General features: G+C 36.9%; 1 protein-coding gene across 1 annotated transcript in view; it reads left to right on the top strand.

Annotated features, from left to right (window-relative positions):
- The window catches only part of TBCD (tubulin folding cofactor D), a 108,308-nt gene that overhangs the window by 1,782 nt on the left and 82,022 nt on the right, over positions 1 to 24,504 (top strand). Inside the window, exons 2-13 of the mRNA XM_003211411.3 lie at positions 906 to 956; positions 1,170 to 1,267; positions 2,177 to 2,278; positions 3,446 to 3,592; positions 4,319 to 4,374; positions 7,268 to 7,400; positions 15,327 to 15,372; positions 17,521 to 17,653; positions 18,738 to 18,880; positions 19,567 to 19,627; positions 20,163 to 20,237; positions 23,034 to 23,128. Of these exons, the coding sequence (XP_003211459.2) occupies positions 906 to 956; positions 1,170 to 1,267; positions 2,177 to 2,278; positions 3,446 to 3,592; positions 4,319 to 4,374; positions 7,268 to 7,400; positions 15,327 to 15,372; positions 17,521 to 17,653; positions 18,738 to 18,880; positions 19,567 to 19,627; positions 20,163 to 20,237; positions 23,034 to 23,128 (1,140 nt within the window). The remainder of the gene's footprint in view (positions 1 to 905; positions 957 to 1,169; positions 1,268 to 2,176; positions 2,279 to 3,445; positions 3,593 to 4,318; positions 4,375 to 7,267; positions 7,401 to 15,326; positions 15,373 to 17,520; positions 17,654 to 18,737; positions 18,881 to 19,566; positions 19,628 to 20,162; positions 20,238 to 23,033; positions 23,129 to 24,504) is intronic.

Here is a 24,504-nt window from a genome sequence, read left to right as displayed (position 1 = left end):
GTAATAGCACTGGAATATATTTTTTTTGTTTTTGCAGTTCATTCTCTTCAACATTTTTATTTAGGGTTTCATTTTGTATTACCACACTCTGATCTGGGAAAACAATTTGATGGAGTAATGAGTTATAGTTAAACTCCACTTCAGGCTATTGCTCTGAGCATTGATAGAATTTCTTATATTCTGTGGTTCTTTTATTTATACACAGCTTCAGATTCATTAATTACAATGGAAAAATAATGATAATGGGGAATGCAGATTTCCATCTTGAGAGTAGACAGTGCTATGGAATCCCATTGGAATTGTACAGGTTATTGCAAGGGTACTGTTGGACGGGATACTGTTGGACTTGCTGGTATCTTGAATGTGGTTGTGCAGTGTCATCCAGTGGTCAACTGCAGCACTGTTGAAGCTGTGTTATGTCAAACCTGAGTTTGATGTGAGATGGAGAAAGGGATAGAGAGTAAAATTGATAGAAAAAAATAGAAAATAGATTGTTTGAATTGATAGAAATTGATAGAATTGATAGAAAAAAATGCAGGAAAATGAAACATTTCTAATTAAAAAGCAGTTTTCTGATCAAATATCTAAAATGACCCAGGCAGTATTGATCATTTAATGATCTTTTTGAAGTATAACTTCTAGTTAACAGTAATTTGAGAGACTCCTGGAAGAGAGTTTTTGATTCAGTAAGGGTAAATGGTGTTTATTGTATTGTATTTTTACACTAATTTCTCTGTTGTTTTCTTGCTCCTTGATCTCATCTAAAAGTGTGGCAACAGTTAGCTTGAGGATATTGAAATCTTAAACTAAAACTGTCAAGAGTCAGGAGTGTCTCTCTCACAATTAATGACTTTAAGGGCCTTTAATTTGAATTATTAATAACAGGCACCTCTTTTTCTTTTCAGTTATAATGGACAAGTACCAGGAGCAGCCTCACTTGTTGGATCGCCACTTAGGTAGGAATGCCATCTTTTACACAATAATTTTTGTGTGTATACTTGAAAATCTCTTAAGCTAGAAAGTTCAAACGTGCATTGCAAGATTGCTGAGGTTAATATTAGATATGTTGTATGACTACTACCTCACTCCCAACTATTGGAAGTATGAGAAAGAAACTGTCGTCAAACTGTGTGTGTTCTCACTTGTTTTTTTCCCTCTCCTTTCATTAGAGTGGATGATGAATATGTTGCTGGATATAATACGAGACAGTGGATCTCCTCCTGTGCTTTTTCACTTGGCTTTTAAATTTCTTTACATCATTACAAAGGTACAAAAATCCCATAACCAAAATTAAGCATTCTATAACTGAAAGTGTGTAAATTTCCAGTATCTTTCTTTGCTGTTTAAAGAACTTGAAAACATGTTAGTTTAAAAATAGAAAGAAAAGTAATTATTGTCTGAGTAATGCAGTAAAACCTTTTAAGTTGTAGTGTGGAAGATTAGTTGTTTTTTTTGGGGGGGAGGGGTAAGGCAGCATTTCCTTGATATTTCATCCTATTCATTGATACAGAGTAGTAAAAAGCAAGCTCAGAATGCATTAAAAATGTGGATTGGAAGTATCATGAGTCACAATGTTAAGAAGAAGAGTAAAGCATGGTGAAGAATTAGATTGTGGAATTTCCATCTGAAATTCTAAAACAGGCTTTTTTTACTGTAAGGACTGAATGCTGGAATTGATTACTCTAAGATTGTGGAGTCTCCATCAGTGGAGCTACTCCAAACCCTACTGAATAGATGTGGTCCTGGACAATGTGCTGCAAACATAAGGAAAAGTTTCTTTCCTTTGAGGGTTGCACAGCACTGGAACGGGCTGCTCGGAGAGTCTGTGGGCTCTCGTCCTCAAGATATTCAAAACCCCTGTGTAACCTCCTCTAGGGAACCTGTTTTTACATGGGGATTGGACTAGGTGATCTCCAGAAGTCCCTTCCAACCCCTGTGATTCTGTGACCTTGCTTGAGCAAAGGAGCTAAACTAGACAGTCTTTGGGAGGTCCCTTGTTTTAAAGAAATATCCTTTCATGAATTCAGTTACTAAGTTTGTAAAAATGCCGGAATCTCAAGGTTAATTCTGTTCTTATTACACAAGGTCTGTATAATAACTCATCAGCGGGTCTTTTCTTTTTCTTCAGTACTTCATGATGACAGATGGCTTAATGAATTTTGAAACTGTGTTTCAGGTGAGAGGATACAAACTTTTTCTCCGACTGTTTCCTCACGAAGTCACTGATCTACAGCCTGTTTTGGATATGATTGCAGACCAGAGTCCAAAAGACTGTGAGGTAAGAATCTGCCATACTTCTGTCTCCCAACAAAAAAAACTGAAGAGCATTGGAACAATGTAGAAAATTGTTCTCAAAAAAACCCAACAGCATGTAAAGCTATGGTATGCCCTGAACAGCATTAACTTAACAGCTAGACTGAATGCAGAAATCAAGATTAAATAAGTATCCTACTTATTTAAAATTCAGTGTAGCTGGGAATGTTTTAAGTATTGGTTGAAACATTATATAAGCAAATAATTTCTGAAGCATTGGTTGAAGTACTGTAGTTCATATTGTCTTTTGAGGGAGGAAAAAAATGTGACTGCAAAAGGCTTATAAAAGTTGATTAAATTTGAGTGATCATCATCTATTAAAGATAACAGAAGTTGTGAATATGAAGACAGTAATTGTACTGCTTCTCTAAATTCAAATAGATTTTTAATAAGTTGCTTCTATCAGCACTACTGTTGATGTTGATATGGTTGTACAGCTTTTATTTCTTAGATAGCAATTGCCACAAAAGTAATCTTTTTCATACAACTTTTCATATTTTAATATACATATATAGTTTATATGTAGTTTTATATACGTATATAGTTTATATTAATCTTTGTTTTGAAGCCTTACTGTGGAGGCTCCGTAGAAGTTGTTTCTTGTCTATTTGTCTCTGCAAACACACTGAAGTTGTTTCAAGAAGCCTGTGAAAAGAATATGTAGAAAATTAGGAAGAAAGTGTTTGTCTCTAAATTAGGAAGAAGAAAGTATTTCTCTCTAGGTCTTTTTCTGTTGTGTTTGTGTTAGAACATAAATTTTCTTCCTCTACATGATGAGTCACTTTCCCTGTTAATTTATGGTGGACTTTTGTTTGTTTGCATTTTATTTTTTTCCTGTTTAACAGGACCAAAAGCACAAATGGGAGAAAGCAGGAAAATAGGAAAATGCAGTTTCCCTTTGGAAAGAAGTGACATGTCCAGACTTCAGAGGGAGGGTCCGTTTACATTCCTAGTTTTCCAACTTGGGATCTCTTGTAATTCTGTCTCAGTTGGTGTTTCAGAACATTCAGATTCTATGTTTCTGTCTTTCTAGTTTGAAAGTTCCTTGGAAGTTAGTAGCTCTTATGCTCCACGCACCTTGTTGGAATATCTTCCAGAAAACCAAATGCATATTTTGACTATTCTTTTCCAGACTTGGGAAACTCGTTACATGCTTTTATTATGGCTCTCCATGATATGCCTGATTCCTTTTGATCTGGCTCGGTTTGATGGAAATATTCTTTCTGAGGAAGGTCCTACTCGTATGCCAACAATGGATCGCATACTTGAAATAGCTAAAGTAAGTGTGGTGCATCATGTGTAACATGCTCAAATGTATGGCATTTCTTTGGCTTTTTTTTTTTTTTTTAGTATATAACAAATGCTGGTCTACTCTCTAAAAATTACAGTTTTAGAATCTTTTATATACACTTCTTTAGTGCATAGTGAGTGTGAGTATTTTTTTTCTCTGAGGAAATATTTTATGGGATCCGATAGGAGTGTGTGCCTTTGACTATGTTAACAGCTTTTAGAGTTTAAAAGTATCAGCTAAGTTTTCTGAAAGCCAAGTTTGATTATTTACATAGGAATTTAGTGTTTGGTCAGGATGAGTAACACATGAAGAAGCTATGACTGCCTGAAGAATTTTCAGCAAAAGTCAAAATTGTTCTTGACATAAGTTTGAAGTGGTTAATGTGTCATCTCTTGAAGATAAAAATGAACATCCCCTTTTCCACAAACACCTGAACAGTTGGTGGTTTTTGACACTTGCAGCACTTAAATGGCTCATCACTTGTGGAATTGCAGTAGCTGCAACGTAGGGTTTCAGGAAAGGTAAACTTGCTTTGAAAGAAACTGGATGTGATACTGTTTGTTAAATGGAAAACTTATTTTTTGCTTTTTATTCTCTTAAACTCAGGACAATGTTTGTAGATAAATATTACATACTAATGTATGAAATTGAGTAGCTGTGTTATTAAATATACATGTTTGAATTCTTTTACTATCAGTTTTCTTTTGTCTTTAGTGTTACTTGGTTGTCAGTGATAAGGCTCGAGATGCGGCTGCTGTGCTGGTTTCAAAGTAAGTCCCTCCTGTGCTTGACAGAAAGGGAAAAAGCTAACTCCCTTCTCCTGTGTCATCTTGAGTCTGATGGGCCAGTAATGATAGCATTGGGAGGACAGAAAGTTGTCAAATATATTGAGATGTTGAACCTGTTTTAATCGTATCCAACGATTCGTTACTGGAGATGTGTTTTGTGCTAGAAAAACAGCTGTCCATCACAAGTGTTAGTTAAAGTTCCTTATGGCTAACAGAATTCTCTTCAGATTGCTGCAGAGTTTGAAAATGATGAAGTTACTCTGTGTTGCTGCTTGGTTTTGTAGCACTGTGCATAGTAAATTGGCAGATGCTGTGTTAAGGGCTGTTTTTTTACTAGAGGTACATAAAAAGAAACGTTAATGCTAGATTCTTAATATCCTTACTGTCTTTTCATTTTCTTGTCCAAAAAACAGTACTTCTATTTTCATAGGCTTTTCATCAATTAATTAATCAAATAAAACCAAGCATAATGGGAATTCCTAAATTCAATTGTTTTACAAGGATTGGTGTTCAGACAACAAACCGCTTGTGAAGGAGATGCAGTTTTTCTGATTTTTTTTGGGGGGAGGGCATCTCTGCAATCTTTGTATCTCTGCTGGAGATGTTTATAAATTTGAAATAATGAAATTCTCTTCTTTCCTCCTCTGGTTCATTAGTGGAGATTGTTTTTATTTGATAGACATATGAAAATAAATTGCATAAAATGTAAACTATACCACTACATACATATCTTTTTTACTATGCATGTCACAGTACATACCTTATTCTCATACATTTTAATGAACAAGACCTTGGCTTAGTTTGTCCCTTTTTTCCCCCGTTTTTTTGTTTTCTTACTTAACTAAGCAAGGACAGCTGTCTTCATGCTAGCACCTACTCTGATACACGCTAGGGGGCTCTGCCAACATAGGTTTGCCAGGACAGCTACAGGACCAGAGGCTCTGGGGCTGAACAAAATGCAATAGTTATCCTGGATGAGGGTAGTTACTCTGAAAAACAAAATCAGCTTTAGAGTTTTTCTCTGGTCTGAAGGATGCACAGCGTTTATAAGGCTTAATTGTATCAAAATAGTTGTTAAATATAACTTTTAGTAGAACAGATTCTTACTGTCTTTTTGGGAAATAGCTGTCCTTATGCTTGCTTTATTCTGAATTTATTCTGAGTTTCAATCACAGGACTTAAAATTCTTTAAGAAGTAACATTTGGTGATTATAATGCTCCAGTTGTAAATCTGCTGACAAAACAGTCAGTCTCTTTTGTGTTGTGCAGAAAATTCCTAACAGACGTGGCCTTAGAATATAACATTCTGGGGACAGTTTTTTACTTCTTTTTACTTATTCTGAAATATTTCAGAGCAGTATTTAAGTGAATGCGTGACTCATCAGATACTGATTTAACTGCTTCATCATCTTGAAGTTAAACTGTTAGGTAGGCAGGAATGCAAGAGCCCTGGGATGCACAGGAGATAAGATGTTGGAGTATAGCTCTGTAACCTGCCAAGTAGGAAACTCTTTGTAGGGAGAGGGAAGGAGGAGAGTAGGGAAAGTCTGAGTTCTGTTCCTGCGCTAGGATTTATACGTTTCAAGTAAAATTCATAAACATTGAAATCCAAGACTTCCCATTTTTCAGTCATTCCCTTTTCATAGGGCAGAGTAGCTGGAGTTTGTTCAGTGAGTTCTCTCTCCTGTCTGTTCAGTGACCTGGCTGCAGTTGGAGGAGATGAGGCATATCCTGTCCTGCTTCTAGTCTGGAGGTTAGGGCACTCCTCTGAGCAATTAAGATTTAAACTCCTTTGGGCTGAGAAAGGGTCTGGGAACCAGTTCATCTACTTGGCAAGCTTGTTCTGTTACCTCTGCCATTGTGGAAAAGAATGGCTTCATTCTTGGTGCTCTATTATAAAACAAAAAATAAACCCCCTCACCTAATGCCTGCAAATCCTCACTGTTCTGCTGAACACAATCGATTCTGACTTTGAAGACAATTCAGGTGTTCCTCAGCATTTGTGTTCCTTGTATTCCTGATTTGCTGGCTCTTGATGCAGTTCCCCATTTAATCTGTAGTTGTATAAGTCAGCCACGTGCAGGCTCTGTACACATTCTTCTTTAAACATTAAGAATTCTACTGTGTGGGCTTTCCTTTGTACCTTTCCTTGGATTGTGTTTTAGGGGAAAGTTTATTAATTTAGGCTGAAACTTTGCTGGACTAGAAACCTTACTTCTAGGTGCACAGAGACTAAATGTGGTTAGGGCTGAAGTAGATGCCCTAACCATGGCTTGGCTGGCTCTGATTATGATTGATTTTATAGGTTTAGAGGAGGAGCTTAGCCATGATAAACTTCCTGGTCCTCCATAAGAATGCATTTCTTAATCCATTCAGTGTGTTAAATATTGGATGTTTGACTTATAAAAAATCTGAACAAATAGATACAGCACTGAGGATTAGTCCTTAGGGCCTGGAACAGGATTTTGCTGATAATGAGTGCTATGTGGACCTGTTGTTGTTTTATGCCAATGTTCTGTCTGTTCTTGATGAGAATAGAGGAGAATCCTTACATTCATTTTAGCTTTTCACTAATTTTTATCTTGGAACTAGAGAGTTTCTTGCGTTGCAAGTAAGATGGGAATCTTTAAGATTCTAGTTTACAAGTTGGTATCAGTGGAAACTCTGGATCAAAGCCTTGCTCAGGAGCCAAATGACCAAACACGGTGCTTTGGAATTTTATTCCCATCAGGAATTTAGCAAAATGTCCATTGGAGAATTGTCTTTAGAAACTCCAACTTGTTTGGACAGTAGGAAAAATAATTTTCATTGGCACGTGTAAAGACAGTAACTGAAGTGGTTTATGTTTTGCTTTGTTTTTGTTTTTCCATGACAGATTTATTGTTCGCCCTGATGTCAGGCAGAAAAGAATGGCAGACTTCTTGGACTGGACACTGTCAATGTTATCTAAATCCTCCTTTCAGAGTATGGAGGGGACTGTTGTTATGAATGGCATGCTGCAGGCCCTGGTAACTACTCTTTTTCTCTTAAAAAATAAATGATTGTATTTGCATGTTACTTTTCCTTGTGATTCTGTTCTGGTAGAACTTTAATAGGAAATGCACAGAGAAGTTTTTGTTTGTTAAAAAAGTAATATGAAGTCAGATTTTGCTCAGTAGCAGTTGTGAAATAACTTCTCATGTACTGTAACTTCATGTGAGTCTTTTCTCTACATAGTCTTTTCATCAACAAGTGAAAGTGAATTTGCTGGAACAGATACCGATAAATAACTGAAAAATTCCTTTAACTATTGGATTGTTTACTGTTTGTAATCCTCTTGTAACTCAGATTTTTTTTGTTTTCTACCAAACCTGTGGGGGGAAAAAAAGTTATCTGAACTATAGAAAATGAAAAAGCTGGGCTTTTGGTACAGCAGGAGGTTTTTTGGAATTGTTAGCCAAAATGCAAGTGACTTGTGGAAGTTTTAGCCACTCTTCTTGAATACTTGTTCGTTCTCACTAGTTTTACTAAACATACTGAACTTAATAGGCAGTGTCCTTGGCTAGGCTGGAAAATTACACTATTCCTTGTATTTGTTAATCTGAAGTTCTTCATTTAATGCTGCACGTTGTGAAGTAATTATATAGCTCATGGGGGATTGGAGTCGGATGATCTTGAAGGTCCTTTCCAAGCCATGCTGTGGTTCACAGTGCTGAATTCTTAGTTCAGGTTGTAAAAGTAGTTCATTATAGAATCAAAGAACAGCTCAGCTTGGGGAAAAAGCTTCTAGTTCCTGAAGCACTACTATATAGAACTCCTGTACATTCTAGGAATATCTTGTTCTAACAGCTGTCCAGTAGTTTTATACTTCTTTTGTGTGTGTGTATTTTGAATTACTTGGATAACAGTCCTGATATCTGTGTCAGTTGTGATGTCCAGATATATTTGGATGGAGTGAAGGATTTTGTGGAGTTTTCTTGTTTTTGTTGTTAATGAGCTGAGATAGCACGAGTGAAGTCAATGAATGGCATAGACTTGTATAGTTTTAGCACAGATGTAAGGATTTTCTGGCATTTGTATGAGTTTCTATAATTTGCATAAATTTGCAGCTCTTTTTTGAATAATTGCTCTGAGGACTTGGATGCAGTACGTTCCTAAACATCAAAGCAAAGCTGTGGAACAAGTGAGTTTGTGTTGTTGGTTTTTTAGTACTTTTTTCTTCTTCAGCAGCTCTTCCAAATCAGAAGATACGAGAAACAGTCTATATTTAGAATAACTTAGAACTTGCTGCTTAAGCAAGAGGAAGCATTACTTGTATGTGTTGCAGTCTGTTTCAAAAGGCAGAATGATGTTTCATCATTTTATTGTCAGATCTGGAAAGGGAGACTGACTGACTGCCATCCTAGGTGCATGATGAGACCTGTAGGATGTTTAATACATTCGTGTTTTGTCATAATTCCCTTGGCTTTGGCTCTATCCACCTGTTCATTAGTGCATGCTAAGCGAAACAGGTGAATACTTAACAAGTAGAATCGAAACTAGAATGTGATACAATATACCTGGAAGCTGCAGCCTTCTGTCTTGCATTTGTATGATTTTTTTCTTTTCCTCCTCTACGTTGTAGGGTGGGAGAACATATTTATCAAGCTAGTTTGGTGGTGTCTGATAGCTCATAACTCTTCTTCCAGTTGGTAGGAATGAGCAGACTGAATTGTTAAAGCCTTTTCTTGCATCCAGTCTTGAATTTTTAATTTCAATTACTGCAATGTAAGCCTGAATTACATCATTAGAGAATAAAGGTTTTCAGAAAGATACATATGTAGGTATGTGTACAGGGATGTGTTTAACTGGAGTAGGAAGCATAAGAGTTGAATATAATGACTTACTAACGCATTTATAACAATAATATGTTGTTGAACCAAAAATATTAGCCAAAAGTAAAAGCAGTATTTAAAGTAAGTAAACCTGTTCCTTTAAACATCTGTGGTGTTAGCAGTTCTGTCCAGAAACAAAACAATAATTGCAAACTGTATAAAGCAAAATGCATCCACGGGGGGGGGGCAACTAAAACTTGGGTCGCCAAGCTTCAGAATTCTTTGCCCTGATTCCTCCTGCAACTTGTTTAGGAATCAAACTGTAGTTACTGGGGCATTTCATCCTGAAGGAACAGGAGAAAGAAGAATGTTTCAATTTCCAGTCCGTGCAGCAAGGCAGGTTTTGGGGATGTCATGATGTTGGAGCAGGGTGGGTGGAAAAGGACTTGCTGCCTCTTTCTCTCTTCCCCCTCCACCTCCAACACCCTGGATCAGTTCAGAGCTTCCCCTGACAGTGTGGATTTCAGCAGAACCACTGTTGATGGTCTGTGTTCAGGAAATAACTTGTAGTGAGATTGGCATGGCAAAACTGTTCTAAAATCACACGAAACTCTTGCATTTCAATGAACTGAAACTGCAAGTTCGGTACACGGTGAGCAGTTCTGTGTTGCTGCACTTTGATCTGCCTCTCCATGGCCTGAAGTCTCGGTGATTAGCTATGCTACTGTTTAATCTAACTCAGCATTATGTGTAGAACAAGTACTACTGTTTCATGATTCTTGTTGGAACATGCAGCCTGCATTACACATTTTAATTCCACTGATGCTTTTTTCTTTTTTCTCTTTACACCTGTCGTCAGTAATATATCATTTCACAACAGGTGTGCACTAGCAGGAATCTTTGCTCATGGTGTTTCAGATTCGGTTTTTAAAACTGACTTCTTATGTTTGAAACTAAAATTGCATTGTTGAATTGAGTTCATTTTTGTACTTGGATTCACTGTATGCATAGGTAGTTTGAAGGATTGTAGATTAATGGGGTGGATTAGATTAATAAGAAATTGCCTTTTTTTATATAAATATAAAATTGTTGTTTACTTGAAAGAAATGTCTAACCTGTTTTAAGAATCTGCATTTTAAATTCTCTTGGTCTGGAGGTTTGCTTTTAAACCTGCCATTATATCAAGCAGCTTTTTAGTTATTGCTGCAGGGTGTAGCACTCCCAATTCTTGCGTGACAGAGATGTCATCATGTTGAGGTAGCCTTGGGCATTGAAACTTATTAAACCTTATTTGTTTTATAGGTGATTCAGTATACAAGTGTGAGTAATAATTAAAAATAAAACGCCCTACGCAGTGATCTGATGAAACTGGAGAGTCTTAAGAACAGGGCATTTCCCTGAGCTGTCTCTAATGCGAAGGTTATTTAGCAATAGCTGTGTGCTTATGTAAATTTTGCTCTGGGGAAGAAAGAACTCTCCAACTCTATTCTTTCAGACCCACAGGCACAAAAATAGGCTATTTCCAAATAGAATGTTTCCCAAGTCTCTGTATTTTTGGCATTCTCAAAGAATTACCATTGTCCATTGGCGTTGTTTTTTTTTTTAAGTAGATGTTATCACCTAATGGTTTGTAGATAAAGGTGTACAAAAAGCAGAGCTTTCAAATCTGTGTTTTGTCAGTCTTGTTACAGTGGAGGTTCCCCACGTGTTACTGTAAATTTCTGATAAATAACAAAGATCAGATGAAAACATAACTCTCACCAGCTATTTAACCGTGCTCTGTGTTGAAGGTTGTCACATTAGCTACCATTACCAATACCCTGACAAATGCATGCAGTCTACCATTTGCATTGAAGAAGTACGAAGGACAAGAGTTGTAATCTGTTTTACCATTCGTTGCACATATAACACATTAAACACTCTCTACTTTCAAGCAAATTTATTATTTTGACAGCATGTCCTCCCTCACCTTGTTTACTTCCCCACATCTAGCCCGGAGGCAGGAAGGAGTGATAGCTTTCCCTCGACCTGGATGCTGTGTGACTACTAGGGGGTGCTCCAGAGTAATGAAAGATACCGTTTTCTTCTCATCCCATAGAGGCAGAAATTATCCTCCCAGTCCTCAACTTGCTTGGTTACAACCAGAGGGTAGACTCAGACTGGTGTCTCCTGCTCAACAGGAAGATAGATTTGCTAGCAAACAGTCAGGCCACCCTTACTGGTGATTTGTATAGCTTGGGGAACATGTCCCAGAGATGATCCTGGTTGATATATCTCGTGGAGCCCAAAGTGGGTTATGCAGACAATTGGAAGGTGTGGTGTGTTTCTTCGGTGATTACTAAGAAACTGGGTTTTGTTTTCCTTGCACCATGCTATTTCTAAAGCAAAACCAGACTTGACAGTCGTCATCGCTTGCACACCACTGATTTTCTCTAATTTGTAGGTGGCTTAATTATTTATAAGAGAGGGAGTCACATACTTTTCAGCAGTTCAACAGGTCGGGTGAGTTGCTGTGTGTCCTCATTAAAGTGGAGAGACCATGGTGTAACTTTGGCTGCCTGGATGCTCCAATGGGCAGGCTCAGACTCCTTGCTTTTAGTATCATTAGCTGTTGTCTCTACAGGTGGCAAACCAAACTTATTAATTATTTTGTTTGTATCAGATTTTTCTGAATCGATGTGCCTTGGTTGTTTTTTGTCCTGCAAGGCAGGAAGTTTAAAATAAATACTGTAATGCTGATTTGCTCATTTTTCCTTTTCGAGTTGTTGTTTTTTTTTTTCTCCCCAGTTTCTGTTGGTTTGCAGTGATGCAAAGTGTACTTTGATTTTTAGTGTAATGCTGAGACAGCCAGAGCTGCAGGATTTTTCCTATACAATGACTGCTTCATGCACATCCATGTACAGAGCATATGCCAGAAGAAATACATATCTTTTATTATAGAGGCCAACAACAGAAAAAGTGCTTTCCCCCCCACGCTCAAAAGTTTGGGAGATTTGAGTTTCTGAATGTTTTTGCCTTTTTTGACTCACAAAGAAGTCATAAAAAGATTTTTTTTCCTTGATGATTCTACAATCAGGAAAACAAAGCAACAACTGAATTTCTTGATCTGTAGAACATCTGAAAAGTAGTTCCCACCAGTTTGGTTATCACCTACTTTTATACAAAATGTTTTTTTGCTAGAAATAACCTGTAAACTCTTCTCTGATAGAGAGAAATACCTAATGTATCACTTGGTAAAGCAGCAAAAAGGTGGGTAGAAGGCTGTATTCTAACTGCAGTGGACACCAGTCAGTGCAAACACAACTTCTTTCCTTTCACAGATTCCTTTTTCTTCTGTTGTTATTCAAGAACCAATATGTAATAGGTTTTGTTGAACAAAAACAGTGTAAACATTACATCCCAGGTCATTTAAGTTATGAATTTATAACACTGTAGCTACAGCATTATTTGATTAATTTGTACTTTCCCTAAAAACATGCATCAATGAAATAAAATCCCTTAATCCTCATAGAGCAATAAAGGCGACCACTGGAACCAGGTGTTGCCCTTGTCAGAGAAAGGAATAAACTGCTGTGGTTTGTACAGCTGAACACTTTTCAACACTGGAAATCTGATTGCTTCTTTTATGTGCTTTATGAGGAGATGGGAGATGGAAGGAGAAGGGAGATGAAGAAAGTATATTCTTAATGGGAGTCCACATTGCGTGTAACGGATTCTCAAGTAATGAAATGCTCTTCCTTGAGATTTTCTTGCATAGATTGTCAGAGTTGCCTAAACCCTTGTTTAACCCTGTTAGACCCTTGCTGTGTCACCGAAGGACAGCAGGAGGTGTGCACTGAAGGTCTGAGGCCTGACTTGTTATCTGAGAGAATACATAACCCACGTATTTTTAGTGTATTCTCAGCTGATTTTACAGCAGTTGCTGTGATGATTTTGACATTTAAAACTGTGTGGAGTTTTCTTATTTGCTGCTTCTGTGTTGGTGAACTTCTTCCTACTTCTTGCTTAGAGGCCGTACCTCCTAGTTATGTTATTCCTGAAGAGTCAGAACTGAATTCAAAGTCGGCCTCGAGGACGTGGAAACTCCTGGAGAGCCTTGTAGGGAGGTGCTGGGATGTAGGAGCTGGGTCAGAATGGAAGCACACAGATGTTTTGAGGGATCCATTGAGACTTTTCAGGAGCTCACCAAGTTTGCTAAGACATATGGAGGGAAATCTCCAAAAGAACTTGTCCAGGAACTCCCAAGGCTATATAAAGAAGCTGTTCTCTTTGTTATCATTACTTTAGGAATTATACTGTTCTGTTTGAATGCACTTGTGTATGGTCTTAATCATTTTGAGGCATTCCTTCAAAATAGTATTTGCTCTTCACTGGGCATTTGTACAGAATGGAGAGGTAACTGTGGGGATAAGGTGCTGCAGAAATGCTGCAGTGTCTCCTGACATCCACAACAAACTTGCTGGCCTTGTGAAGCCTGTCTGTTTTGAGCACAGGAGCAAAGTTACGAAGAAATGAGCTTATGAGATTTCAGCAAAGAGGCTGAAAAGAAATTGAAGCCACTCCAGACTTGTTGGTAACAGGGGAGACTTTGAGATTTTTGCTCGCTTTCTCTTAGCTCTTCCTTAGGCTTTCTAGTCAAGCAGTTTTGTCATATATTAGTGGGATTTTATTTTATATCAATGTGGTATCTTGATAAAAGTTATTCTGTATTCATACTGTTTGTGTCAGGGGTGGTTTCAGTTAGCTGCTGTTCTGAGGCTGAAGTAGTTCTGTTGCATTTCTGCTCTGTAAATGTAGTTCTTAAAGGATGTCATACTTACGTGGTTACTTCAGCAAAGCATTACAAATCTTGAATAATAAGTATTGTCAAATTCCACTATGTATAGCTTGTAGTAGAACTGATCAGAAATGCTAATTTAGGATTCTGAAACGTAATTTAGTTACACAACAAAATATAATGGGTACATAGCCTGAAGGTGTTTTTATTGCTTTTGTTGCTCTTAACCACACCTGCAGTGCAGGAGGCATGTGTATTTGGTATGTGTGAGAAAGTACATGTTTTTAAGGTAAGTCTGTTCTTGTTTAACTGCTAGGCATGTTTAGTGAGGAAGATTTTTCTTATGACGAATGACAAAGTTCAAGGAAAGCTAAGGGGCTGAACGTGGTGGTTTTGATACATACTAATTGGACCGAGGCCATTTTAATAGTGTAACACGTTTCTGCCTGGTATGAACAGTCTGTTCTTCTCACTGGAGTGCTGAGATCTAATGGGATTTTTAACTGTATGTAAATGATTTGGAAGCTATTTGGAAGACTGAACGCTTGAACTCTCCTTAAAATCCCTTGGTGCAGGAATTAAAATATGCCTGATGGAGTTGTATTTGCAGTCAGAGAGTTCTGTAGCTGACTTTGTTTAGTTTAAAACGGAGTTCTTGAAAGCTGTTGGAGAAACAGGATAAAATACTCAGCAGTTTAGCCTATATTGTGCCCTGTCTTGTCTGAGTTTGGTTGTCACTAATGATGGAGCTTGCTCACCAGTGTCCACCTGTCCTGCTTCTCACAGTGACGGAAGCATTGATGTGCCTCCTTGTGCTGTGCTCTGCCTAAATTACAAGCAAGGCTTGTTTAGTTTGGAGAATGATGTCACCAGGTCTCACGGGGTTCCCCTCGTTCATCTGCCTTTATTCATGTTCTGCAGTATTCTTCATTCACATTCCTCACTTTTTAGAGGTTGAAAGCAACATGAGCTGTTAGATAATAGCTGCTGTGGTTGCACCTGCATTGGACTTGTGTGACCAAGCACTGAGCTGGATGGTTGTGGGAGCTGGGTTGCCTGAAAGAGTGGCTTCTCCCCTCCCCCCTGTTTTCTTGAGTGTGTTTTTTGTCCAGCTCAGCTCCCTGAGTTAAATGCCTGCATGAATATATAAATGGGAGGGACAGGTTGGGCTACAGTAGCCTTGACATGTATTGACTTAAAAAGAAGTAGAACAGCACCCAGAGACTTTCTTTTATGCCGTTTTAATTAGTAAACACTACAGATTATTGCAGGAAGTTGACTGACTATTGTAGAACTTAATGCCTGATATATTGAGCTGTAAACTCTCTGTATTGTTATATTTATTTTCCCTGTTTTAATTGTAGGCACAGTTGTTTAAACATGGCAAAAGAGAAGATTGTTTACCATATGGTAAGTTTGTAATATCCTGATTTTGCTTTAAAGCCATTCAAGTAAAAAAGAAAAGAGAAGGATATGCTGTTAAAGAACAGTGCTGTAAAGAATAAAATCGACAGGGAAGTTTTAAAGCATGCAAAATGAAAAGAGGAAGAGAGAAGGTGAGGGAGGAGAAGATGCAAATGAAGTATTTATGTTGGAAAATCTCATCAGAAAATTAAAGATTTGGTAGATGGAAAGGTTGGATGCTGGGCCTCAGCAGCTGAGCACAGAACACGGAAACTGTATGATGTGGAGCTTATGAACACCAAGTTTAAGGATAAAACATGTAATACCAGGTTTAAAGAACCTGCTATGTGTGGAATCCGGTTGGAATCATCTAGTGGTACTGTTGAAAAGAAAAAAAGGTTTTAGTGGAAACAGATTATAATGGATGCAATTAGAGATAGGCAGGTACTTGTAAGGAGAAGACAGAAGTGTCTGAATATTGTATTTACATGTTGGAATTACATTCTTCTCATGGTGCATCCTGGAATATGTTCAGAACTGACTGCACAATACTGCTTTGCTTCTCATTGGTAATGATAAAGAGAGGTATAGAAAGATGGTGGCTAATTGCAGAACACTGCAAAATAGAGAAGGACCACAGAACTGACTGTCAAAGCACGTGGTTTGTGCTATTCACAAAAATTGAGTAGTGATGGAAACTCACATTAGAATGCTTTGACTTAATGGAATTGTTTTGACTCCAGAAAAGAAACTCTGTAGATGTAGAGCTGGAAGCAGTTTAGATTCTTCCAGTAACGAAGTGTAACATGCAGATGCTTCCTTACAAAATGCCTGAGATATGGGTAAAGCTGGAGATAAGATAGTGAAGACAAACAAAATGGAATGACAGATGTGTTGCAGAGCTGGTCAGGTGCAAATGGAAAATATTGAGGAATGTTATTACTGAGCAGTAGAAAGCAGCAGTATGGAAGCTTAAGAAGTAATTAAGAACGTCAGGTAACCAGAATTATGAACAGCTCTATAGATGACCCACAGTAATTGAGGAGTTGGACTTGGAAAAGGTTTATATTTAGATGTTCTTAACTTTCTATCTCTAAGCGTTGATGTTTCTTCAGTCTCTTAAAATGCAGGTTACTTAGGCTTAAGAACTCTAGGAAGTTATTGGAATAATAGTAATTTACCTTTTTGCTTGCGTGTTTTATGTTACTAGAACTGGAATAAGTGAGGATAAAACAAAAACCTGATCAAAAATTGAGTAGATTTTAAAGTCATGTGCCCTTACAGAATTGGAAACAATTGCTGTACCCTTGATCTCCTAGTATTTTTGAAAACTTGATGTGGGCCTGGACTAGAAGATTACAGAACACATAACCAATTTGTTTACCCTAAGACTGATATGTCCTTCAGAGCCTGGGTAACTAGATTGTATTAATTATTGATCAGCTATAAGTTCATTCTTCAATAAGTCATCACTTCAGACTTCAACTGCAAAGAGACTATTTTATTTGTAGCAGGAATGTGTTCCTTGTGAAAATTTTGAGGTCTGGAGCTTTACGCTCGTTCTCCATTAATCTGTGGTTTTCATTTTGGTGGACGAATGGCTTTGATGTGCTATGGAAATGGAAAGTTTTGTTGCTGATTGTTTACACATCAGTATTATTTTTTGCATTTAAATGTTCATGGGCATTCATTGTCATAAGAATTTCTGTGCAGAAGAGTTCAGTTGCTGCTACCTGAAAATCATAAATGGTGGAAGTGAATGCTAAGTATGCAGAGACTGGATACAGAATAACTGACTGTGATTTTTTCAGTCTTGGTTCTGTTAGACTATAGAAGATTCTTAGACACAGATACTTGAATATGTTGCTTCCGGTGAGAATTAGAGGCATAAATATTCCTCATAAGCTGGACTCATTGTGATTTCCACAGCTGAAAGTAATCCTTATAGCAGTCCTTCCTGTTTGGTGGCTGAAGGATATTACATTTATTTGGCCAGTATTAAAACTGCTACAAGTAGGTAATAAGACATTTGTGTTTCAGTAATACCTTCAGAAATCTAAATCTGAACAACTTTGGAGACTTTAAACTCTTTTTTTTTTTTTTTTACACTGAATTGTTGTTAAGCATTTTTCTAACCTGTTTTTTGTCTTACAGCTGCTACTGTACTTGAGTGTCTTGATAACTGCAAGCTGTCAGAAAGCAATCAGATGGTTCTTCGCAAGCTGGGGATGAAACTTGTTCAACGACTTGGACTGACATTTGTGAAACCGAAGGTAGCAAAATGGAGGTTAGTTTCAAGTTGAAATTTTTTTTTAAAGAAAAGAATTCTAGAACAAGTAATCCATAATCACTTCAGAAACTAAAAAATGCCTAAATCCATTTTTTTTTTTTTGCCAGTCTCTGTCCTTCCTGCTCTCTCCTACAAGAAAAAGAAATCATCATCATGTTATTTAAGACTGAATACATACTTCATGTGAAATTTTTAGGCCATATATTGTTTCCTGTAATTTTTACAGTTACGGTATAGCAGAGCAATATTGTGACATATAATGTTGTATTTCACAAAAGCAGAAGCCTGTTTTATATAATGCACGATGTGGTAAAAATGGGAAGACAGCAACCTTTGGTACTGAAGTTGACGTAGTTCCACGTTGTAAGAGTGAACTTAATATTTCCATTACATTGTTCTATCCTGATTCGATAGAAAGTTCACAGGGGAAAAGTGGTTTGCAATCCCACTTCAGTTTTGCATATTAGTCAGGTTTTGGTGTCTGTTTTTCCTTTTTGCCAGAGGGCAACCCAATTTTCAGATTTCTCGCACTGATATTTGAAAATTGCAGGCTCCGTTGGTGACTTTTTTTTTATTGTATTCCTTTTACTAACTTTTGAGAACGTCCTTAGGCATAGAAAATTCCTTTTAGGTGGAGAGTGTGCCTTGCCCGATGGCAAAAGTTAGTTTAGCATGAAAATTATCTCTTTTGTAAGGATATGTTTGCACCACAGGCTAGATATGTGAGTACAGGTTGTGCAGAAAACCCTGGGCTAACTTTACCATTTAAAACCATTTTTAATGAGTTGATTTTTATTTTTAAAGGTTTTGGAGAGTTTTTTAGGGCATGGGAATTTTGTGTCTCTTTGTGGTCAGCAGTGGGAAGTAGTTTAGCTCTTCTCTACCTGGAAAAGTGGCAACTGGGTCAGGAGAAAGGAGAATGGGATATTTTTTTCCCTTTCCTTTAACACAAACATTAAATAACTGGAAAACTGTGCACTTGGAGGTATAACTTGACAAGCAGGTTTTGTGACAGTATGTGCCTATTTCAGTTGAAACTTACGTCAGAAAAATAAATGTACTGTCTCTGTTTCTTCTGCAGATACCAGCGTGGCTGTCGATCTCTGGCTGCCAACCTGCAGGCTCAGAGTTCAGTTATGCAAAGCCAAAAGATAACTGTTGCTGCTAATGAAGCTGAGGATGATGAGGAATATGACATTCCAGGAGAGATTGAAAATGTTGTAGGTGTGTTGAAATGGGACAGAACTTGTTGTAAGGTCTGCACATTATGTGTACATTAGGAAAGCAGCATTCTTAGTGCTAAGAAAGTGTTCTGGATATCTGCACTAACTTGAACAATTCAAAAGACTAAAATTTCAACCTGAGCAACCATACCATACCATGTGTTTACCAAATAATTTAAATGTTGGCATCTCAAGCAGAAACTCACTAGTGTTCTAGTGTTTTTGTGGCATAGAGAGAGGGACTTATTGAAATACATTTTACTGATAATACAGAAGTGATATTTTGAGCCTTTCATAGAATGGAAGATTTGTTAAAGTTGTAATGAAAAATAAAGTAAAATGGTACTGCATTAAAGCTAAAAATTATGCTGGAAATTCTTAAGCTATGGTACTATCAAAGAACAGCATTTTGTATTAGTATGTACTCTTAAGGAAGGGCTTCTGCTAACTTGCTAATGAATATGCTCTAATTAAAAGTTATAAATTATATCAGAAGGCTTTTATAGCTAAGTAATAAAATGAATTTTTTACACTTGTCTGGCAGATATAAGAAATCTGGATACAAATATTTTTAAATTAGGAAGCAGCAATGTTAGGACGAAAATGAATTTGTAACATTTTAAGTATTTCTGTTGTTTGAATAAATCTGTTGAATAATCTGTTTTGTTTAAACAAAATTATCTGCAGAGCAACTGTTGGTTGGACTGAAAGACAAAGACACTATTGTCAGGTGGTCTGCAGCAAAAGGGTAGGTTTCTTGTTATTCCTCTAAACTTATAAATTAAAGCAAACAACACAAACAGCCTTAATATAACCCATGATTGATGATTTGTGTGTCATGTAATATTCTGTTACTTCAAATGCCTTTAACATAGTTCATGTTGTAAAGCCATATGACTTTTTATGAATGCATATAAAATTGGGCTAGTCTTCAGGAAAATTTCACTATATTTGAAAATAGGCACTCTGGATAGGACTTGAGATAAAGGCTGTGAGGTAGCATTTAATTTTTTTTTCTTCCACTAATATATATTTTATGTATGTTACACACACACACACACACACACACACATATCTCTCTTAACTCTTCTAATTTGTAGCTTTGACTCCAAGCTCGAGATTTGGTGTTTTGGGGTACTGGTGTTAGCATAATACATTGCCCTCTTGAATTCACTTGTTTTACTCTAAGTTTCCAGTGACTAGGTTTTTTTTTAATTGTATTTACTCATTGAATGACAGAACTAATGAATCACTGTATGCTTTTTTTCTTTTAACTTCTGTAGAATAGGTAGAATTACTGGAAGACTTCCAAAAGAATTAGCAGATGATGTGGTCGGATCTCTATTGGACTGTTTTAGGTAAAAATCTTGCATCACATTTTACATGCGTCTGAAACGTGTGCTTATGAAATAGGAGGACTACTATTAAAAAAAATGGATCTAAGAATTCATACATCTTTTTACCTTTCTTCTGGTATCCAGTAGGAATAGGAATTCAAGGAAACTGTTCCTAATCTTTTAAACCAGAAGTGCTGAAGCTCATTAACTTGCTGCTTTAAAAATTCCCTGTGTGCTTATAACTTGAATGTAGTACGCACGTAGTAGAACAGAAACTCTATTTTTGAGTTCCAACTCAGAGTATTCTATAATGTTCTGTGGAAGGTGAGGCTAAGATGCCTAGGAAGGTTGATGAATGGAAGGGGTATAGCAGAAATGCACAAGATCATCAGTGACTTGAACTGTTGCCTTCTGGATTTCATATTATCTGAAACAAACCAAAGTAGCAGATGGAAGATTTGGGATAAAGAAAAGGTGGTGGTTATTCACACTGCACAAAGTACATTCAAACAGTAAAACATTAGAAGTTTTGTACCACAGGGTGTTGATCAGTGTATACCTGATCAAAAAATCTTCTCTGCTCTCTTCTAGATGATCTTTTGTAGTCTGGAAGTGTTTTGGAGAGCTTTGCAATATACTTGCATTGTTCTGTTACTGTTACTAGCCCAAGAGCCTACTCTTGGCTGTGTGAGACGGAGGCTTGTGGACTTGCTAAACCTTCAGCTCTAAAGAATTTAAGGTTTCAGCCAGTGTTTTGGACTAAGCCAATAACAAAAATAGTAATTTCTTTATTGACGAAAAATTTTGGTAATCTTTAGTTTGCTATTCAAATCTGTTCTTCTTTTGTTCTTCTCCTTGGTGGAGAATACAAATTGAAAATTTGAGCTCAAAAAATACTGCTTTAAAAAAGAAGATACAGTCTTAAAAACTTGCAACGAAAGTATCTACTTAGCCAATACTTCCACTGCATTACTGTGATTAATTCAGGAGGTGCAGCTGATCTCAATTATCCCTGGAGCTTCAAAGACATGTACTCACTGCGTTTTCTTTCCTTGTTTTTCAAGTCATAGGGGTGAGTAATACAGCTAGTAATTGAGTGACCTGCTTTCTTCAGAAACGCTTTGGAATAAATGAAGGGAGAAAGGGAATCTCTTCTGTTTGCTTTGCACTAAATATGTAGTGAATAAAATAAAAATAATATGTCACTTGCTCATCACTGGCAGTTTAAATTGTATTTCTGAGGATAAGAAGCAAGGATGTCTTATGCATAGCCTCAAAGGCAGTTGACAGGGAAGAAATTATTTTTTCACAGTGCAGTGAGGTTTTCAGCACAATCTTGCAAGGATCTGTGCAAGCCTTGTTCTATCCAAAATACTCAAAAATTACCCTGGAAAAAAGGTGAACAGTGGGGTGATGAAATTGGGAAATGATTTAAATTAGCTAATACAGTGAAAACTGAAGGTGTCAGAGAAGATGACATATTAGCCTTAAATTAAGTAACTAGACTATAAAAGACATCTGAATACAAACTAATGCACTTAGGGATGAACGTGGACAGTGAGAAGCCAGTTAATATTACTCAGGAAAGAGATCCTGCATTCACTGTGCATAGTTTGGTTCTGTGAACATGTCAATGGAGCATCTGTCTGGGTAAACAGGAAGGCAAGTGGGGTGTTAGATGTTAGGAAAGGAAGAGATGAGAAAACTGAATTGTTAAATGTGATTTATCTGATGTCTTTTCCGTGTGGGAAAGAAAAGGTAGGAGGATATAATGGAGGTGCATAAAACCATAAATATGAAGAAAAAGGGAAAGCAGTCAATTGTTTACTATTCACTCTTTCTCATAATATGAGAACTGAGAAGCATCAGGAAGTCCATTTTCGCGCAATTAAACTGTGGAAGTCATTGCCACAGGATGTTATGGAAGCCAGAAGTGTTAAGGGAGTTCAGAAAGGGATTATCCAAATTAATGGATGGGAGTCCCATCAGAGGTTATTAAATATGACATTCTGGCTTGGGAAGTCCTGTACTTCTGATTGCCAAAGCCAGGAGGAGGCTAACAGGGGAATGATCCTTTATGCTTTGTCTTCGGCTAAGCATCTGCTGTGGGTCCATTTCAGAGGCAGTATGCCTGGGAGAGATGAAGCTTTGATATGACCTAGTTTAGTTGTTTAGTATCTTATTCTTGGATTCCTATTCCTAGTTTAATACAGAATTGACTAATTAACTGTTAATCATGCAGCATACAAACTTCCCCTTTTCACTCCTTTATCTCCCAGCCATCCAGAACCGTGTGTTCACTACAAGTCATTGTTGTGGTTTACTTTTTTAGAGGCATCTAAACACCACTGTTCACTCATTTGAAATGCACAAGCTTGTCTAATCTTTTTGTCATACTGCTTGAACCTCTCCTTCTAGTAAAGGATTGTGTTTGGCATTAAATTAATGAGTTGTCTTGGCTGTGTTCTGTAAACCTGCATCTTTGGCAGTGCCACAGAAAGTTGTTTTCCTTTTCTGCATGAGACCCTTATATTGTGTTCTTCCACAAAGAAGTTACATTTATATTGATAATTGGTTCTGTTTTACTTTTTTGCCTATGTGTCATTGCTTATTTGATCATATTTACAGCAGTGTTTATGTTGCACAAAATGGGGAAGGAAATATGTTCAATTCATCATTCTTATGTTTTAAAAGTATAACAAGAGTAAAGAGAAGATAAAAGTTTGTGTCTTAAATTGTTAGGAATTCACCATGAAAAAATGTAATCCAGAAAGGCAAAGTCAGCCTTAACAAAGCTTGTTTTCATTCTCAAATTAGTTTCCAGGAAACCGACAACGCGTGGCACGGTGGATGCCTGGCTCTGGCTGAATTAGGCAGAAGAGGATTGTTACTCCCTTCCCGAATTTCAGATGGTGAGTTGTAGTTGCTGAATGTTACTATGTTCCTGAATTAGCAGATTGTAGTTTCAGAGACTTCATACATGGCAATAGACTGAAATTTGCTGATCTGAGTGTGCTGAATAAGGACTGGAGTATTAATTCCAGAGTGAAAAATATGCCTGTGGGGATATTTAAGGTACTTCTGTCTAAAGCATTGTTTTGGGTGTGCCTTATTTAATAAATTTTTCTTTCCAAAATGAAATTAGTTTCTTGGGGTTTTATTTCTCCCTCTCCCTCATGTTTCTTTGTGCAGTCGTATAACAATAATCTATATGCTTCTATATTGTGTCAGTGCTATTATTTGAATAGAATATATGAAATAATCAGCAGCTAACTTGCACTTTAAGGCTGGTAACTTATTCTGTTTGTTTCTGATGAAAGTTTAGAAACCCAGTTTGATTTAATTTATACAATGAACTGCTTTAAGTTCATTTGTGTTTTTTTTAAAATGGGTTCTTGCAATATCAGAATGGAAAAAATAACAGGGCAAAAGTACAGTGATATCTCTGTGAATGTAGTAGTTCTATCTTATGTGATTTTTGGATAATTTGTTATAGCTTTATAATGACAAGAAGTCAATATAGGAGTACACACAGACTGTTGGGCACTTTCCAAGCAATGGACTGGGCCAGGTGTTTTGGTCTCACTTAGCACTCTTGTGTTCTTGTTTGAACAGAGAGACTGAACACTAATTTTCAGTGATGTTCCAGAACTGTTATTTCTTATTAGTGAGTTTGACTGCTGCATCTTTTCTGTTCTGGAGATCTGTTGACTTCCAGGGGAAAGCATAAAACGTGGTATTTAATGCATTTCATCATTGTGTCTCCATGAAAAGAGTTCACATCCAAAATAGTAACTGTTTTGAATGTGAGAATTTTTGGGCAGATTGTGTTCAGCTGGTTTTCCTTTTCTAATTACTTTTGCCTCTGTATTGTAAAAATGAAATGATTAAAAAACCAAAACAAAACAATTTTAAGATTGGGAAGTGATCCAGTGGTATGTCTTTATTTCACTTCTAATTAAACAGAAACTGTAGACCTCTGTCAAGGAATCAGGGCAGCCTAACTATTACAGTTTAACTGGATTTTTTCTGTTACCGTATTCCCTTTGTTCAAACTGAGATTGATATTTTTTTCTTTTCACAATCTGAAAGGTTTTCTCTATGAAAGCTTAAAGAACTCTAGTGTTATTCTTCTGTTTCTTTAACAACTCAGAACCTAATCCCTGAAATTTTCTGTTTAAAGTTAACATCTTAGCCAGAACATTCTAAATAGTTTATCTCAGAACTCCACTGCACAAACATTAAACAGTAAATTCTGGAGGCTGGAGGGTGTTTAATGCAGCTCTGC

Source organism: Meleagris gallopavo, chromosome 20 (genome assembly GCF_000146605.3).
Source record: "Meleagris gallopavo isolate NT-WF06-2002-E0010 breed Aviagen turkey brand Nicholas breeding stock chromosome 20, Turkey_5.1, whole genome shotgun sequence".
Taxonomy (NCBI): domain Eukaryota; kingdom Metazoa; phylum Chordata; class Aves; order Galliformes; family Phasianidae; genus Meleagris; species Meleagris gallopavo.
Note: the sequence above shows the minus strand (reverse complement) of the source record. Positions and strands in the feature narration are given on the sequence as shown.